Source organism: Pelmatolapia mariae, linkage group LG14 (genome assembly GCF_036321145.2).
Source record: "Pelmatolapia mariae isolate MD_Pm_ZW linkage group LG14, Pm_UMD_F_2, whole genome shotgun sequence".
NCBI classification, from domain to species: domain Eukaryota; kingdom Metazoa; phylum Chordata; class Actinopteri; order Cichliformes; family Cichlidae; genus Pelmatolapia; species Pelmatolapia mariae.
This window is the reverse complement of record NC_086239.1, coordinates 13,898,635-13,916,403: the sequence shown is the minus strand read 5'-3', so window position 1 is coordinate 13,916,403 and position 17,769 is coordinate 13,898,635. Positions and strand designations below refer to the sequence as shown.

At 37.0% G+C, this 17,769-nt stretch overlaps 1 protein-coding gene across 1 annotated transcript in view; it reads right to left on the bottom strand.

Moving 5' to 3' along the window:
- LOC134640958 (sucrase-isomaltase, intestinal-like) overlaps window positions 1-17,769 on the bottom strand; it is a 56,076-nt gene that overhangs the window by 11,657 nt on the left and 26,650 nt on the right. The window contains exons 20-40 of the mRNA XM_065471932.1: window positions 16,638-16,762; window positions 16,391-16,479; window positions 16,063-16,112; window positions 15,520-15,702; window positions 14,091-14,225; window positions 13,273-13,479; window positions 13,019-13,173; window positions 12,187-12,355; window positions 10,656-10,752; window positions 9,917-10,029; window positions 9,494-9,619; window positions 7,256-7,384; window positions 6,947-7,063; window positions 6,735-6,797; window positions 6,469-6,585; window positions 6,267-6,357; window positions 5,986-6,124; window positions 5,132-5,265; window positions 4,923-4,957; window positions 4,184-4,300; window positions 494-642 (exon numbers count right to left, since the gene is read on the bottom strand). Coding sequence (XP_065328004.1) covers window positions 494-642; window positions 4,184-4,300; window positions 4,923-4,957; window positions 5,132-5,265; window positions 5,986-6,124; window positions 6,267-6,357; window positions 6,469-6,585; window positions 6,735-6,797; window positions 6,947-7,063; window positions 7,256-7,384; window positions 9,494-9,619; window positions 9,917-10,029; window positions 10,656-10,752; window positions 12,187-12,355; window positions 13,019-13,173; window positions 13,273-13,479; window positions 14,091-14,225; window positions 15,520-15,702; window positions 16,063-16,112; window positions 16,391-16,479; window positions 16,638-16,762 — 2,540 coding nt within the window. The remainder of the gene's footprint in view (window positions 1-493; window positions 643-4,183; window positions 4,301-4,922; window positions 4,958-5,131; window positions 5,266-5,985; window positions 6,125-6,266; window positions 6,358-6,468; window positions 6,586-6,734; window positions 6,798-6,946; window positions 7,064-7,255; window positions 7,385-9,493; window positions 9,620-9,916; window positions 10,030-10,655; window positions 10,753-12,186; window positions 12,356-13,018; window positions 13,174-13,272; window positions 13,480-14,090; window positions 14,226-15,519; window positions 15,703-16,062; window positions 16,113-16,390; window positions 16,480-16,637; window positions 16,763-17,769) is intronic.

Genomic DNA, 17,769 nt, shown 5'->3' with positions numbered 1-17,769 from the left:
TCAGAGGGCTTTTTAAAGGCAGCTGTTGTGGCAAGAAATACAACTCTAATTTTCTTACCAGTTCAAGTTATTCTCAAGAGCGCATTTCTCAAAGCAACCTTACCTCACTACAAAATTCATGGACATTCAGTTAAAGTCAGTTTTATCTCCCATTTAACTTAGCATTTGTAGCCAATTGTGAAAGCCTTCTTTTAGAAAGATGATATAACTTGTGTTATTGGTCATTAAAAGATACTGGAGTTGAAAACATGTTGTACACTAAAGAGAAAGTTTCCTTTTTTTAAATTCAGAAACTTCTTCATGTTACGTTGCACACTGCTCTCTAATGAGAAGCAGTGTAATATAAAATCAGGTCATCTTGCCAGTGATCAGGATGAAAGATCCATGCTGGTAATAACTCAATTATTTGATAAAGTGACTAAATGTAATGCTAAATCGGCCCAAAAATTATCATCAAAGATAAGAGCCTTGTGTTTTGTCGGTTTACACTTACTCGTGTAAAAGTGGTCTGATCACTGTGCTTCCTTTCGTATGTGCCTCAAACATCAGAGTGTACAGATAGGGCAGGAGGGTGTAACGGATGTTCAGAACATCCCGGGTTGCAGTGGCAAATGCCGCATCCCAAGAAACAGGATCTTGTCTCTAAAAGAAAAAAATAAACCATTAAACATGATATTAACAAAATTTGTATTTTAAAACAAACTGTTGGATAGTGGTAACTAAATACAGAACCTAACAGCACATGAATGAATACACCAATCACCATTTACCAAATTTTCAAGGCATTTTTTCCCTTTTTTTAATAAACTTTTAGGATCAAGTTGGATCTGATCTGATTTTTTTTTCATTTTCTTAAATGTAACTGTCTGTGTCTATGTTTGTCTATGGCAAACAGGCAAATGTATTGTTTTTGCGCTTAGCAAGTCGATACGTGTCGCCTTTTGAAAGAAATTAAAAACACAAATGCAGTGCTGAATTAGCCTATTGATCTAGTACAGCAATGAGTTGTTAACCACTGGCAAACATTGACAAAGAGACACAGCACCCCATCAATCACTGGCTACAGTGTTTCACAGTTGTGTGGATTTTTGCTATCTGGATTATCTAGAAGCTTATATGGCTGTGTGTCTGGGTCATGCACTGGAAGACTCAAAAAAATACAGAAACTTAGTTTGGTTGGCGATTCTTATACTGTTTTCCTGCTCTCTGTTACAGTGTGCTGTGTATGTGTGTGTATACTCTAAGTACTTTAGAAGCTTATCAGCATGTGTTAATCTGTCTAAACATCATCACAATATATTTAGGTTAACAGTTACCAAATAGCAGTCCTAGATATTTAAACCCTAATTTGGGTTTAAATACCTGGGACTCTCCACCTTTTGGTTTTAGAACTGAAGAAGGCTCTAGGATGCAAGGTGAAACAATTTCAAAAACTTGCTTCAGTCATCTTTTTCTAAAGCTCTTACACTTAAAGCAACCCAAACTCCCTGATAATGAATTTAGGGGATGCCAATATTGAAACACAATTTGTAAAAAAAAAAAAAAAAAAAAAGAAAGGCCAAACAATATTAATCAAAAGCACATAAGAATTACAATAACCAACACAAAAATATCCCCAAACTTGTTTCATACATTTTAACATCACACCACACATATATTGCATGGCCTGACAGTTATACCACTTTCTGCAAAACCTTCAAGGTAGAATTTTCATTTATAGAAAGCGAGAGATGGGATTGATGGAGATGTGCAAGAAAAGTGGGGTCCATATGTTATGAATTCATATAATTTATAGTGGCACAAGGCAAAAGGCAAGACATGCACTCCTTCAAGGAAAATAAAGATGCTATCTGTTTGGCTGCATTACCCATTCTTATATCCTCCTCAGTATATGGTCATTCTTTTCATTTTATCTGTCTGGAATCTACCCCCTCACCTTATCTAATAAACATCTGAGTTTCTGTTTTGCATAGCTCATATCAGAAAAAGAAAATATATTTAGATGAAGAGTAATATGTCCCTTTGGGTGAATAACAATATACATGACTCCAATATAACTGCCCTGCTGAAGCAAGGCTTGGTCGAGAATGTCTCTTGTTTAATTAATTTTGTTCTGATATCACTGTGGACACGGCAGTATATTGCTAGTGCAGTGAAAATTATCTAGAGGTCAACACTGAAAGTTGTCTGAGGGCAAAGAGACACTAGGCGTGACGGAGCTCTGGGAATGACTCTGCAAAAACTCTCCTCTCTCTTTCTGTCTCCCCTGTTTCTGACCTTGGATACCCTCCAGTCTGGTTTGTGGTGTTACATACTTCGTTGTCAAATGGCTTGTTAAGCAGACTAGATGTTGCAGTCACTAACTGCCTGATGATTGCATGGCTTTTATCTGGCTGTGCTAGATAAAAGCCACATTTTACTCTCATTCAATACATTCCTTTTCAGATTTGTGCTTCAAAAGTGGTAAATAGTTTCTCTTTTTTTTATCTTTTCCCACCTCTCACATCATTATTACTAGCCTGTGTCAAGGCCATTTAACTTACCGAATTGTCATCTTGTGTACATCACCACCGATTTATCCGTAGTTTGTCTTGCTTTCTCTCAAAGCATACGACCTCCTCTGCTCTTCCTTCTCTTTTTTTTTTGCATGTCAGTATTTTCCCTGACAGGTCTTCTGTTTTTTTTTTGTGTGTGTTTTTTTCTCCAGGTTGCTATAAATACACAGTGTGCATGCTCATCAGTTCTCTCCTAATACCTCTGACTTTTTCTCTCTCTGACTTTACAGCTTCCTCTAAAATTGTCATTTTGAGCTACCCTCTCCTGCCGTGTGAGTACTTTTTTTTCTGCCAGTTTTACCCATGTTTAAACATCCATTTGCAACCTATTATTAAACGATTGGTATCATGGCGTGCATGTGTGTGTGGAGGTTAGGTGGTGTGCAGTGGTGCCCAGATCACCTTGAGAATTCAATTATATCCCCACTCCATGTTGTTAAAAAGCACAGGCACTGACCCACACACACAAACACACGCCCACATATACATACACAACTGTGTCCTGTCTAGTATTGCAGACTGTAGTGCAGAGAAATTTCGCCTGGTGGGATCGATCTCCGGACGGGCGTTATTGGATTTCTCAGATGTGTTCCAACGCTTTTAAAGGTCAGCGCTTGAATGAATGCCACCAACACTACACCGCCAAACAGGTCTATCCTTCTGTGTGTTTGTGTGGGTGTGCACGTATGTCAAACAGAGATTAAGAAAGAGATGGCAAAGGAAATAGGAAGTAACTTAGTTTGCACAAAAGCTGGTATGTGTTCGTAATATATCAGTAGAATCTGACCCCATATTTTCAGAACACAAACACATGCTGGCTATAGGAGAATTCAGATGTAGTGAGCACCTTGCTTGGTGTCATTTAAGGCCAGAAGAAGCAGCTCATATACCCTTCATCCAACATTCGGAGCTGAATGTTGTGAAGTTTAATCTTAGGCAAATGCAAGTTACACGATTTCATGAATATAAAAACGTGACTACTTTTGGAATATACAATGTCACAGGTTTCGTGGAATTGCTGGGGTTTTTTTCCCCAGATGATTGATTTTTAATTTTTACAAATGTAGTTTAAAAGTTGAACAAAAATGTATTAATGTATGTTTAAATCATTACAACAACATTATATTTTACCATATACACGGCACTGGTGACATTTAATCTTGTTTTTGCTCTTATATACTCATATAAGTAGCCGAGGCTGTATCTTCTGAAGTGTGTTTAAGGACACCTCCCATAAATGACCATTTTATGTGCTTTTATTCAGTAGTTTAAAAAAAAATTGTTCCTGGACTCCGAGACATAACTTCACTTTATGAAACGAAAATGTATGATTTAAAAAAAAAAAAGACTGTGAGGAACAAAGTACGGAAGAGGATTAGGGCCTCTTCCGAAAAAAAAGTGGGTACGTCTTTCTTTTTCTTCTTTTCCAGAATTCTGAGAAAAAAAGTCAAAATTCAGAGATTAAAGTCAGAATTCTGACTTTTTTCTCAGAATTCTGGACAAGAAGAAAAAAAGACATTTTTTTCTGTGACCCTAATCCTCTTCCGTAAGAAAGACACCAAGTCCATATATAAACTTTTTTTATATATTCTCTTGAGTCTACAAAAGTTTATTTTTAATTCACTCACCGGGTTACCCTTGCCATTGTGGTTGCGTGAGTATGGATAGAAGGCACCCAGGTGTGACCAACGAAGACACATCTCATATTCAGCTGGATTAAAGAACCCGCATATGTCTGCCCCGGTCTGAAAGAGACAAAGAGTCTGAGTTTATCACTGTGTGTGTGAGGAGATGGAGATGGACAGAAAGAAGAAACATGTGTATCAAAGAGCAGGTGTATCTACAAAGAACAACTTCTGATCTAAAGGAACTGGGGTCATGGTATTTTAGTTTATTTATTTTGCAATCATCGTGTTTCTGAGATGTCTTTCCATGGTATAACCTTGCATCTGGGCTGGACACATGCAAATGATTCTTCAATTAAGGATCAATAAGGTGTCAGTTTATAACTATTATTGGATGGACAGAAGGGTGAAAAGACAGAAAGATAATATGCGAGGGGAGAGGAGGCGCAAAGAGAAAGAAGCAAACAAGTAAAGACAGAGAGAGCCAGGACAACAACATAAAATGTAAGATTCACTCAGGACTGCTAATTTAATAACATGTCATGACGGAGTAATACAAGGGCATTTTATTGAGGTGGGGCTTCTGGTGGCATGCTTCACGTTGCATTTCACGATGTCCTCTGATCAAATGGGTCAAGCAAACAAAATAACATAATTCAAGCTACTGTAATCTATTTAGCGAGGGCAAGATCGCTCAATAAGATTATATCTTGTCAAAAGCCGGACAGATGATGATACTTACGTAAGAGATGCCAAACAGACTGAACTCCATCATGCCTGTAGAGGAAAGGAATATGGAAAGTTGTGGATTTGTATTTTTTCTTTTGTTTTGGGTTTTTTGTCACTTTTTTCTCTAAGTAAAACAGACCCAAATAATTATTGTTGAATACCATTAATTTGAATAACAAGTTTTATCTTAAAGAAACAATTAAAACGTATATCTGTATGTACCTATAATGGATTTATAAAGCTGATCCCAACCAGAATTGTTGTCTCCAAGCCAATGTCCAACCCATTTTCCACTAGAGGGGTAGGTGGACCTGGTGACCACTATACCTCTTTTACCTGTCACATCCAGAAGGGCACTGTGGAAAGAAGAAGGACACAGAAATTTGGAAATAAATGGATATGGAAATAAACAACCCAATATCACAAAACGTGTCATAGAAACACCAATCCACCATGTCGATTTCACACTTTGCCTCTGCAGAAGCTGCATTATCAGCAGGGGTGATAATATATTTAAAGACAAAAAGTCGCTCGTGAACCAAACACATAGAAAGTATATTCCAGGGTCCTTAATCGCTGGAAATGATTAAGCTAGGTATTTATATGTAAATTAGTAGTGTCTTTTTAAATACTTTTCTAGCTTTAAGATATCAGTGTTTTACCTTCCATGTCTGGGTTTCTTATTTAGATTCTAATGATCATTTTGTGTACTTCATAGAGCAACATCAGCATTTCTTTGGGATGATTTACATTTCTCGGGTGAAATGGCCTGGATGTTGTGATTATTATGTCATAAAACCTGAGCAGCTCTCATATTTGTTGAGTTACATGGATAGCTTATGCTTTCATGTTAAAATAAAATGAAAAGAACTGTGTTTTTGTAGGCGAAAAATGCACATACATATATATATATATATATATATATATATATATATATAAAAACAATACTGTATAGCAGCTACTGAAGCTGGCAGGAAAGAAAACAGCAATACACAAAAGCACATATATAAAATACACATAAAACCACACATGCAAACAGGCACATACGGCACACATACAGATGCATATATACTTACTCATAGGTAGGCTTGGAGTGGGACCAGCCGTAGAGGCTATGGACATCATAGTGTCTGACTCTTCTTCCATCGCTGAGTATCTGTTCACTGTTCATACACAGAGTCTTATGGTTTAAACCAAGATGTTTTGACTCCAAGGCTGCAAAATGCACACACACACACACACACACACACACATAAAAAACAAAAAGAATATATTTTTTTATGTATTCTGCTTATGTTGATATTGTTAAATAACCTAATTATTTCTCAAGGTAAACAAAGACAGTAGTCTGCCTTACGTGGCATATATGGTGGATTTTCTAGAACTGGATCACCAAGACACTTTCCTCCAACTGTGCCATGGACAAAACTTGCAGGCTCATTCATGTCCTTCAAAAAAACATAAAGTATAGATGATGAAACTGAAAAGAAAATCAGGTAGAATCAGTGGTAAACAGAAACAAGGTGCCTTTATTGGATTTTCTATTTCAGGACACTCACAATCCAAATGCCATCAAACTTCAGGGTATTCTCATAGAAATCTTTAATTTCTGTGTGCCACCAATCTGCTGTTTGGTTCCGGAAAAAGTCTGGAAATGCGGTGTATGACCTATAAAGCTGGAGATGAGAAGAAAATGAAATTATGAAAACTGAAAGAACCCAGTAATGATTAATGTCTATATATATATATATATATATATATATATATATATATATATATATATATATATATATATATATATATATATATACGGAAATTATTGTACCTCTACTTGAGTATCCCAGTCCAGACTTTCATCTACAGTGACATTGGGATAATCAGGCCACACCTGTAACAGTTATAATATAAATATAATAATAATAATAATAATGATAACACAAATGATTGCTACACAACATGCAAAATCTCTCTTTTTCAACACAGCAAATCCTGAAGTATATATTGTTTAACTTTTTGTGAACATTCATTCCTTCTTACCTTCCCCCACACAATTTCATCACTGATGGTTTGGGGCCATTTGATGAAAACATCTGCTGCTATCCCTCTCTCAAAAGCTGGATAGGGCTGGGTCTCATTACCTGAGATGGCGGGATCCTGGAATTGGAAATGCACAAGTATTCAGTACATGAGAGAAGGTAGATTTTCAGTAACATGTATCCTTTATAAAATGGAAATTACATTACATTTGACATTAGAGTCAATCAATTTTTTATTGTATTTACATCTGCCTTGTGGTTGCTAATGATTAAGCATTACTTCAATGTAAAGATCTCAATATCTCATTACCAGAATGAAGATGAATCTCATGCCCTCGTTTCTCATGCTATCAACCAGGGCAGGCAGTCCTTGAAAGTCTTTGTCCAGGACAAAGTCAAGCTGACGCTCCATGTAGTCAATGTCTGCATACTGCACATCCTGCAAAAGATGCCAGTTGAAGCTTAAATTAAATTTTAAACTAACATTTTGCTGCATGTTCATTTTTGTGTACAGAGTTAATAGATACAATTACGTTTAAATTAAAGTTGTTTTTAAAAACACATTTCTTACTAAACGTCTACACAGCTAAAGCACTTTTGAAACAAAGTAGTAATAATGAATAAATAATGATAATAACAACTGATAACTTTTCCTACAGAGGTGTCATATGCTGGGCTGTAGCGGATAAATATGTCAAATCAGCTGCGCTAATCTTATAATGCATGCTACACATGGGATGTAGGGGACGTGAGACTTTTATTTGCTTCTGGGTCTCATTTCTTACAATGAAAATAACACTTGATCTGCTTTGGTTGCCTAAAATGTCTGTGGAAGATTAAGGCTGGCTCGTGTATAAAGCTAGCTGATGTGTAGCATTTTTAAGTATCTGAATTTTCTGCAATCCTTCATTCCACCTAATGATGCAGGAATCTTTTTGGTTGGTGTCAGTTTCTTGCAGGTTAGGGCTTTGTGAAAGCATATTCTGGGGATCACTTGATTATTGATGTAAAGTCTTGTGTTCTGTTCTGCATAATGAAGAGGATTTGGTTCTGGCCTGTTTCCTTTGGCCAAAATGTTACCCTAATATGCACTTCAGTTTTCACTGTGAGGAAATGTGTAGTACAAACTGGAAATGTCTAGAGGCTGTGAAACATACAATTGATTGAATTTCAAATAAAATTATAGGTCACATTTGATTAGGTTAAACTGGATGTACCCAATGTAATCCACAAAGTCCACGTCTCCATTTTTCTTCTCCCGAAAACCCAATTTCATGTAATTCACTTACAGGCCACATACAATCATTATACTGCAAAAACATAGCTAGATACTGTGTTGGGTTTAGTTCTGTCTATTCCACTGAGTGTATGGCTCTGCACTATACAACCTACAGTGGATAAGCTTTCAGGTTGCATTTGTCTAGATGAAACCAATGAAATAATTCCTTGTGCAGTTGCACTGACTGAATGAAATCAGACAAAAGCAGACAAATATACTGCTATGTAATTGAGCCACATGTTTTATAGGGAGTATAAGCATTGTGTCCTGCAGACAGAGTTCCTTAAGTTGTTTCACTTGCTCAGAAGGAGGTGTTTGGTTGCCAGGTGATTTTTTAAATTTATCAGAGAAAGAAGCTAAGAAACTTACAACTATTGTTCACCAATCTAAATAAATAAATATGGGATTGCCTTAGATTTCAAAATATATTGTCAAATATTGTCAGAACGTAATAGTTTGACTGTAGAGAAAGGGGCAAAGCACTCTTTGAAGAAACAGGATCACTTGGGTCCAAAGCATTAGGCAGGTTTGTTCTATAAGAAACAAAAAAGCATCTTCACCAAAGATAAAGGATTTGCTAGATAAAGAAGGCAGAACTTCAATCAGCAGCGGTACTGTCAAACGAACGTGGTCTAGTAATGGTCTCAGAGGATAAGTAGCAATCTCCAACCATTTCTCAAGAGAGAAAAAAGGTCAAACGCTCAAGATGGACTAACTCATACTGAAATTGCACTGTGGATAATTGGAAAGAAGCTCTATTTACCAATAAATCCAAATTACAGAACCACATCGGTGTATGTAAGGGGACCAATATGAGGTAAAATGATACTATGGTGTAGCAAACCCACAGTGCTACCAGTATTCAAGTGATGTAGGTATTTTGCCTACTGTTTAGTGGACACCTGGAACAGAACAGTTTTTTAAATATCTTTCTTAATTTATTCTCCTTCTTCTGCTTTTTTGTTATTATTTTGTATGTGTTTTTTGGTGTATAATAAGATTATTTTCATAATTTATTTCCTGAAGAAAATTCTACGTGTCAACCTATCTTGCTTCCTTTGGAAGGATCTTACAAACATACTTTTTCTGTTTCTCACATGTTATGATAAATAAAAAAAGTCTTGTGTTTAATATAAACAAATATACGACTATACATGTGCGAACTTTCTTTGAATAATATTTTCTGAACTGCATTTAGTTTGCTGGTATGGTGCTGTTCTTATGGTGATTTCAGACATCTAAAAAAAAAATCTTTCACCAGGAACTTACATAAGGGATACCGGCTGTCTTCATGTCTGTGTATAGCGTTTCTATTTCCTTGTCATTCGTGTAACCATAGCGACAGAGCTGGAACCCAAGGGACCAATAGGCAGGTAGAACAGGTCGTCCAATCAACTGTTCAGAAGAAAGCAAACAAGGAAACCAAAACAGTTAAGCACAGGCAAAAGTTGTTTTGCAGGAAAACGGGACAGTGTCCATAAAGTGTTTGTTTGACTATTTGTGTCTGTGAGTGTGTATCACTGTGTGTGTGTGTGTGTGTGTGCATATGTGTGTTTAGATTGGCTAAATGAGAGAGCGCAATGAAGCGAAGAAGTCACAGCTGCTGCAGTCCATCAACAGCGGCCCAGGGCCAGACACAAAACACACAGGCGCACACAGGCACAAACAAACCACAAGTCCAAGAAGACTTACTTGAGTGTACTCCTGCACCACCATCTCAGGTGTAGGACCCATGACCACGTAGAAATCCAGGATGCCTCCCAGAGTTCGGTAGGTTAAAGCTGGACTAGGCAGTAAAGTCACATCTACAAACAAAGCACAAAAGAGATTTTTGTTACTTAAAAATTTATATGTTACTTAGAAATTTATATGAAGCCTAGGTGTGTGTGTATGTGTGTGTGTGTTTCCACTATATATTTTAGTGTTTAAAGCATGCATTCAAGAAAGGAGGGAGAAGATGCAAAAGTAACAAACAAAACATTTTATTTCATTTTGGTACAGTGTGTACTAGCATAAATAGCAGTGTACAGTAATGCCGACAAAAACTTTTAGTGAAGACATTTAGACTACAATATTTAGTCTAATAATCCAATAGGTTACAAGCACGATGTCACAGAAGGCATAACTAACCTCATGAGAAATGTGAGGACAGTTTGTGTGATGCATGTCCATTTGTGTTTCATGGGATGAATACAATATACAGACACAGCGATGCGCTTACTACATTATGCAAATATCAAAGCAATTGTTCTCAAAACTTATAAGATGCAATTAATCATTAATTATTAAATGCTTACTTGCATATGTAATTGAGCATGATTATGTGTACATGTGAAAGTGAATGGATGCACTTAAATCTGGTGTATACGCATGACCTGGCAATAGTGTTCGTGCGTAAGTTCCGTGGGACGTGTGTGTGTGCTTCTCTCACCCATAGCATTGCTGTTTAGCAGCAGCACACCGTGAGCATCAGCTGTATTCTCAAGACCCATATAGAAGGGATGGACTCCATAGCAATTCATCTTGTACTGTAGGAGAGAGACAAAAAAAGTAAGTATCAAGTTCACAGTGTGAAATGGGTGAATGCTGGTTAAGGAATTTCCCTGTGTGGTTTGTGCTAATGCTGAGTTGTGCACAACTTTGTTTTTTTTAGCACATTTCTTTTCACCTGACAGTACATTTCTAATTTTATTTATGGATATGACAGCAACCCAGCTATAATGGGCTTGCTCCCAGCACTCTCTGTATTCTGAAGTTTTCCCCAGAGTGAGTAAGAGAAACATATTCCTACAGCTATCTTCTATGTAAATTAACGTGCACATAATAAAAGTTTTAAATATAAAGTTTGCATGCTAAGTAAAGGAGCCAGTTAATTATGAGAAGACTGTAGCTTGTTTGCTACCATACTATTCAATGCCAAGTTAGTGTTCCTTTAGTAAAAATCCAAGAGGTTCTCTTGTCTTCAGTGCTTAGATTAGAATAGAACTAGACAGACATGGCAAAGACAGACAGAAAGGTGGTGGGGGACAGGGAATCTGCCACTTTCAGATGTCACTATCCTGAGACTCATGGGCACGTTACACTCTATCAGCCTCTTGCACTTCTGGTACATAAGAAGTTGTTGAATTGTAATACAGTGTCTCTGAGGACCTGCTCTGCCTTTGTGTCACTTGTGTTTAGATGTGTGCCTCTTCTTGATAAGTGAGAGTGTGTCCTTATGGCCCTGGTACATAGTGTGATGGCTGTGGCTTAAGAGGGAGAAAGGTCATTAGATAATTCACTAGCAACAGAGTTGAAGCCTTGTGGTCTCTCTCGACTACTCTGTCATAACAAATGTGCAGACACGGATTTTCATTCTGGAAACATTTACATGGACTCTAATAGTTCAACCATGGACACTCTTCAAAATAAAGCAACATTTGGGTTAACCAGTTTTTCAGGTGCCTTACAAAACAAATTCCTTCAAATGCTCTGGATTTCTACATGCTTAATGACTGAAGATGCCCTCTCCACAGTATATTTTAACTCTGATATACCAAGGATTCAGCTATTATTTTTTAAGTGTTTCATTATCCATCTTTAAATTATTTGGTCTCCTCCCCAACTTTAATTTTCTTCCTCTCCAAGAAGCCCCATAACAGTTATCTGAACCCTGTGGTGTAATCTTAAAAGCTCAGCAATTACCCTTGATAATGGTGATGTGAACTATATCCTATCTGACCTTGAAATTGTGATGACAAACCTGATGACAAATGGTCATGTCAGTGGAAACACAAATATCACTAATAAGAAAAAGAGAGAACTTCACATAGTCTGGAAAGTGGTTTACAAATCATCTTCACAATTTCTACAAGTCATTTAAAGATACTCATTGCATAACTTTTACATATGTCATAGCAAGCATAAAATTGGTTTCAATGAAACAATGAAACAAACATTATGTGTGTTTATGGTATACTTACACCAGGAGGCTGGTCCTTGGAGAACATACCCCATGTATGATAGTTTAGATCGTGCTTATAAGTTTTATGCTCTGTTTCCCCAAAACCATAAACATACTGAGATGGCAGTTTAGTCGTCACTTGGATGAACATGTCTGAGAAGGTAAAACCTGGCACAGATGAATCCCAACTAGGAGAAAAGACAGGGAATTAAACCAATGAGAGACAAGAGAAAGAAAAGACAAGGCGTGTGGTGGTTGTGGTAAGGGTTAGTCAAAGGTAGTAATTCACATTATGTTTAAATAAATAGGCATAAAGACCCATGGGGAACTGCAGGCATCCCTTCAACATAAATTTTAATTAGTAAAATTTCAGCTGACAGTTCCAAAAAAACCATTGGAGGTTTAACTACAAAATAATGTCACCCTTGCTTTGAAATATTCTTTGAATAGACTCCAAAGCTGTGCTGCTTCATGTGACATCATCATGAATGCTGAACAAGCGGAAACAACTTCAGGCACTGATGGACTGAGAAACTTTCCTGAGCATATCTCATGTGACTGCGCAACTGCACCAGAGGGTTTGACTCAGCATTGTTACTTTAATCTTTTAGGATAAAAGAGTTTCTAGTTGAAATAGTTGAAATGGAAATTTTAACCCATTTTTGACTTTGACTTTGACAATTTATTATTATTTGAGAAAAAGTGAGAATATTGTTCTATCTATCTATGCTTTATCTATTTATGCTTTATTTAACAAATAAATAAAAGTGTTGAAAACACATTTTAACAATTGAAAAAATCATTTCCATTAAAGAAAAGCCTCAACATACCTAAAACTTTTGGATACTCACATTATGGTCTCGGTGCTTTTCCTAATAATCTGGATGCCGAATGGATACTGGACAATAGCGACCCTGTAAAGCCTATTGTTCTCTTCAGTCTCAGGAGTTGTAGGAACTGACAACTCCACTGGTACCTCATAGCGATCATTATTTGGGTCATAGATCTGCATGTGGAGGAATTGTTATTGCATCAATTTATGCACATCAATCATGAATCAATTATTGCCGCACTACGTGAACAAAAAAAATAAATAGGCACACACCTTGAATTGCAGCATGTCACTGCTGTGATATTTAATGTCAACACGGAGTGTGTCAATATCACGGGACTGTGGACGACCACTGCTCCTGTACTTGGTGTTCCGAATGATATCAATTGTCATCCCCTCATTACTTTGCCTTAATGATGTGACATTGTAACCATAGTCTTCTGGATAGATGCAATTTGGGGCACCTTCAATGGCAATTGGCTATGTAGGGAAAAAAGAAAACATAATGGAGCACTATGAAATAAAGTTTCAAGACTGACAGCATCACATCACCAAAAGGCTATATTTAAGTGGCAATTGTTAGGAAGGCAACAAATCAAATGTTCAAACTGAGATATTGTCATTGCATTTCTAATATGTTCTAACTTTGAATTTGATGCCAGCAACAGGTTTCAAAGAAGCTGGGTAAGTGTAAGTGTTTGGGCACTGATGATGCTCATTTAGTGCAGTTTTGAAAGCAAAATGTTTATCCAAATAGGTCAAATGGACTCTCGGCCATTTGACCTTAGAACTGAAGTAGCTTCTCGGATGAGAGGTGAAACGTCTTCAAGCAACTTAAAGAAGTCCAGACGCTTTTCTTTCCAAGCTCCTTAGACTACGATGACCTGGATGACTGAGAACCTTCACAGACATTTATCCAAATATGCTTGATTTGGATTTCTGCTGGTCTGCATAGTAGCATTTTTCATATAATGAAAGCATTTGCACTTTTCATCATTTACCTTTAACACAGAATTCCAACTATTTGGCAGAAAAATAAAATGATATGTGTATGTTAGCCTACGACATGAGAAATTCAGTAGGCTACTTACATCCCAGATACAGCCTCTGGCCTCGCACTTAGCCTGATCGGCATTGTCCTCTGGATGACAGTTAATACGTAGTACTTTCCACTCTACCACATAGGTCTCCCCCAAGATCAAGTCAAGGTTGTGCAGGGTCAGCACCTGTGGATTGGATAAATTTTAAGGAAGGAAAGTGTTTGCGCAGAGATTACAGAAGCCATTGAGAACACAGCCCAGATCTGCCTGGCGATGTGACTGTGTCATGTTTATGACACATCGGGATGTGGACAGCGTCACCGCTGCTAGCACTGCTAAGGTTAGCCAAAGTGTCCACACTTGTCTATTTTTTTCTCTTCTTTACATCACTAACAAGTTATTCACCAAGAACATCCCTAACATACAGTAAGAATGAAATGTTTAAAAATTAAATAAAGTAATCAAATAAAACACACTTTAGCTTCCAGGGTGACTTGTTTAATATAGATTTAGATTTTAGTGTGTATGAAACTAATGATCTTTAGCAGCTGTGAGCTATGTTCATTGGTCAGACTAGGCAAACGGAGACTGATGAACATGACAAACCAGAATTTAGGTTTAACAGCACAGATACCTTTAACCCGCAGGAAATTATTACAACTCAGTGTCTTGTGATAAATGTAAGGTTGTGCCCGTGACCAAGGAGACCTCAAGGATTTGCACAAACACTGCCACAGCCACATATACTTGATAGTGTATGTACATGCAGTTACTTACACACACAACAAATCTAAAAAGTACTGCTTAAAGAGTCTCTCGACACTTTACAGACTCTTGCCTTTTGCTCCTAACCCTGGGCACTTATGGTAGAATCATTGCTCTTAGTTGTTCATTTTCACTCTTTTTTCTCTTTTTCATAATGACATGCCCCCACACACTCTCACAGATGTTTTTTTTATGATTTTCACCCAATTGTTAGCATTTGTTACACTTAGAGGCTAACCTTGAAGTGAACAATAATGGTTTCATTCCTGGTCAAACTGAAACAAATGACAGAAGTGTGGCTGCTGTAGAAGTCATCCATTCTGCACCAGTCATGCAATACTAAAGTCTGTGCTTTCTTATTATTATATTAATTCATTGATTGATAAACCTACTGTACACACAATAAATTTCATTTACTTCTGCAACTTCCTCCTAATGTTTCCTTGTTTCCATTAACTAGTCACTAAATATATCTGTCATATATGTTGCTTGTTTGTGGACATTAGATTAGAGATTTTCTTTTTATTATTCATGTATTTGATTTTTTTACTCAAAAAATGGCTTCTGCTGCTGCAGATCACCTATAGTCTGACAAAATCTACATTCACGTGTGTTATAAATAAAGACTGTGTGACAAACACAAACAAGAAAAAAAAAACAATAAAAGTTGCTTCTTTTTTTGCATAATTATGTCTAGAAACATGCTTGTATTTACCTTCTTGGCTCCATCGTAGTCTATATTGTTGTTATCTAATATTGTAGTAGTGTTTGTAGCATCAACATGAGTTACAGAGACGGATGCGGGAACAGTAGGTACCCCAAGGATGATAATGTTGTCAAACTTAAGGTTGTTTGGGTCATTGTAACCATTGTTGGTCACCTGCATCGTCAGTGTTCCCTACAAGAAAGCAGACTATGACTATGACACAATCACATAATTTGACCTTCTAAAAATGATCCCAGATTTGCAAATTGCAAACACACAATAAGTTTAGTGCCATCCACCCCAGAGTAATGTAATGTAACGTAATGTATACATTAAACATGCAATTTAGTCCTCAGTGCAGTTTAAAGCATAAAAAAGTTTGATCCAGCAATACTTTAGCATCCCAACATTGGTCAACCATGAGTGGTAAAGTGGAATGAAAAAGTCAAAATTCTTGGGTGGTTTTGAACTTTGGACTTAAGCTCAGACTGAAAGAAATATGTTGGCTCAGTTTGAAAAAAAAGGATGTATGAACTTGTGAGGGAAAGTTACCTGGGTAACAGTGAACTTGTAGTGGATGTAGTTGCTATTCTTAACTGTGTCTGTAAAGAGAAGGACACGCAGAGCTTTATCTTTGTCACAGCACTTGAACACAAATGATGCATAGTTACACAGCAAAGTGTAACAGCTTCAGCTTGTTAATACGTGTGAGCTAACTGAAAGTGATTTAAGAGTCACACTGGCTAATATCCTTTTTTTGTACTCAAAAAGATAACTTTCATTTGATGAAAAAAAATGTATCCAGAATCCAGTCAGTGGTAATAGCATTACACAACATACTAGCAAACAGACAAAAAAAAAAAAAGAAAGGAGACAATACCTCGGGAATCACCGTCATCCCAAAATAGCTCTCCAGCTGCGCTGTCATAGTCATCAAGAGCAATGATCAAACCCATGGGATTACGCCGACTAGTTAAATATACATAAACACACATAAAATTACAAATAGCGTTCACATGAATAAAACAAATGCACCAAATGTAAGAATACAACGTTTGCCATTATGTCCATGTTTGTGATAATCTGTGTGTGTGTGTGTGTGTGTGTGTGTGTGTGTGTGTGTGTACCTGTATGTTGTGGTGACATTAGGCTTCTGTGTTGGGAGGATTGCTCCACCCCTGATGTGTAATCCAAGCTTCTCTGCTGGTAGATACATTTCAACATGCCTTTTGCGGTCTGCCACTTGTTCCATCTGATCAGAAGGATAGCAGAATAAAATATTAATTTAACTGAATTCCCTCTTGTGGGCAAAAGAATCTATGTGATGCAGACCTTTTTTCCTTTTTATTGAAAAACAATTATTTTTGAAGTGATACATATGTAGGGTATGTAATTTTAATTGCTTTTTACTTCATCGTATTTAATCAGAGTTCACCGATCTTTTAAATCAGTTAGTCATCATCAGTAATTGTTAATCAAACTCTAGTCTCATACTATAAGCAGAGGGGGTGGGGGGTGGTTACTCACAAATGAGTATGTAAACACATGCAACAATTATGAAGTGTCCACCTTAAAAAAAAAACTGTAATTTGTAAAAGACATCTGATTTGGAAACAAACTATTTTGCACAACTGGATCAAATGCACATAAATCTCATTGTAAATAACACTGGGCCTTTTGTGAGGGTGTTCCCCTGACTGACATATCCTTTAAGCCCAAGTCTCACCCTTGACAACAGGCTTTATGAAATCTGGATGTTAAACTGGCTTTCAAAATATTATAATGATAAACTTCACATATCTCTCTGTCTCTCTCTCTTTTTTAAATGTGTCCCTCCATTCATCTCTGGTCCAGTTAGAGCTCAGCTGTTTGATCCCCTGAGGACTAAATCCTCAGAGCAGCCTAAAACAATTTAACAAAAAAAAATCCCAATCTCTTCCTTTTCTCCTTTTTACTTACTTCCTTCTCTCTTGTGATGCTCTAATTCTTTTTTTATCCTGTTTCTCTATGCTCTATGTGAGGGTGTGTCCGGGTGTGCATGTGTCTGTGCATGAATGTCTGTTTCTGTGTGTGCGTCATTTTATGCAGTACAATATGGGCGTGTGTGTGGGCTAGAGTTAGTGGAGCATCTATAAGCAATTTCAGATCTTATCTCCCCCTCATTGTCTGCCTTAAGGAGGTCTTCTCTAGCCCTCTCTTCTCTTCCTCCTCTTAGTCTTGCAATCTTCCTCTTTTCTGCATACTGTAATTTTCATTTCT